The sequence below is a fragment of the Haliaeetus leucocephalus genome, unplaced genomic scaffold (assembly GCF_000737465.1).
Source record: "Haliaeetus leucocephalus isolate CR32 unplaced genomic scaffold, Haliaeetus_leucocephalus-4.0 Scaffold556, whole genome shotgun sequence".
Taxonomy (NCBI): domain Eukaryota; kingdom Metazoa; phylum Chordata; class Aves; order Accipitriformes; family Accipitridae; genus Haliaeetus; species Haliaeetus leucocephalus.
The window spans coordinates 1126952-1128157 of NW_010972992.1; the positions used below are offsets into that span (position 1 = coordinate 1126952).

A 1206-nucleotide genomic window follows, 5' to 3' on the forward strand; every position below is an offset into this window, starting at 1 on the left:
ATGGGGCCGCCGGTACCGGCGGGGCTGGGAGCCCTCCTGCTGCTCGGAGCCCTCCTCGGAGTGAGTGTGTGCCCCCCCCCCGCGTCCCCTCGGGTCCCCAGGGGGTGGCGGGGTCCCGCAAGAAGTTGGGGTCCCCTAGAGGGATCGGGGTGCCCCCCCCGGAGTTGGGATTCCCCCCTCCACGGAGTTGGGGGTCCCCTAAAGGAGTTGGGATCCCCATCCCGGAGTTGGGGTCTCCTCAAGGAGTTGGGGTCCCTTGAAGGAGTTGGGGGGGGTCCTTAAAGTATTTGGGGGGGGCGGTGCGCTGTGGCCGAAAGGATTTTTGGGGGGTGTCCCGTCCCCTCCCCGAGCTACAGGAGGGTGCGGGGTCCCCGGCATTGGGCTCTGGTCGCTAAAGGGGAATTGGGGTCCCCCCCCCGGGTACTGAGGGGGTGCGGGGACCCCGGGATCCTGCCCTGTCCCATCAGGGAATTGGGGTCCTCCTGGGCACCAGGGAGATGTGGGGTCCCCATGCCCTAAGGGATTGGGGTGTGTGTCCCCCGTACCAGGGGGGATGCGGGGTCCCTGGCACCCTGCCCCGGTCCCTAAGGGATTGGGGGTGTCGTCCCCCCCCCTGCCATGTACCGGGGGCATGTGGAGACCCCAGCACCCTGCCCTGGCCCCTGAGGGAACTGGGGTCCCCCCCAAACAGCAAGGAGGGGTGGGGGCCCCATCCCCATGCCCTGTCCCATCTGGGAATTGGGGTCCCCCCATAAACCCGGGGTGCATGGTGTGCCCACCCCCGTGCCTGTCCCCTAAGGGACTTGGGGTCCCCCAGGGACCAGGGGCACATGGGGTCACCACACCCCGTCCCCCTCATGGAATTGGGGTCCCCCCGAAACCTGGGGCACGTGGGGTCCCTGTCACCGCACCCTGTCCCCTCAGGGAATTGGGGTCCCCCAGGTCCCGGGGTGGGGGGTCCCCATCATCCCCCAAAGCCACCCATGGGCTCCTGACCCTGGGGGTCGAGCTGTTCCACCCCCCCCTCCCCGAGACCCCACTGCTCTCCTGGTCCTGGGTGGGGTGGCCACGTATAGGGGTGCATCCTGCTTTTGGGGTGCTGCTCCCCCGCCGCGCCCCCCCCATCCCCCTCTCCCACCCTGGCTAAATTTAAAGGGTGACGGGTGGCGCCAGCCACCCTAAAAATAGCTCTCCCAAAATACCCCC

General features: G+C 68.6%; 1 protein-coding gene across 1 annotated transcript in view; it reads left to right on the forward strand.

Annotated features, from left to right (window-relative positions):
* HSPG2 (heparan sulfate proteoglycan 2) overlaps nt 1-1206 on the forward strand; it is a 38843-nt gene continuing 37637 nt past the window's right edge. The window contains exon 1 of the mRNA XM_010577490.1: nt 1-60. Coding sequence (XP_010575792.1) covers nt 1-60 — 60 coding nt within the window. The remainder of the gene's footprint in view (nt 61-1206) is intronic.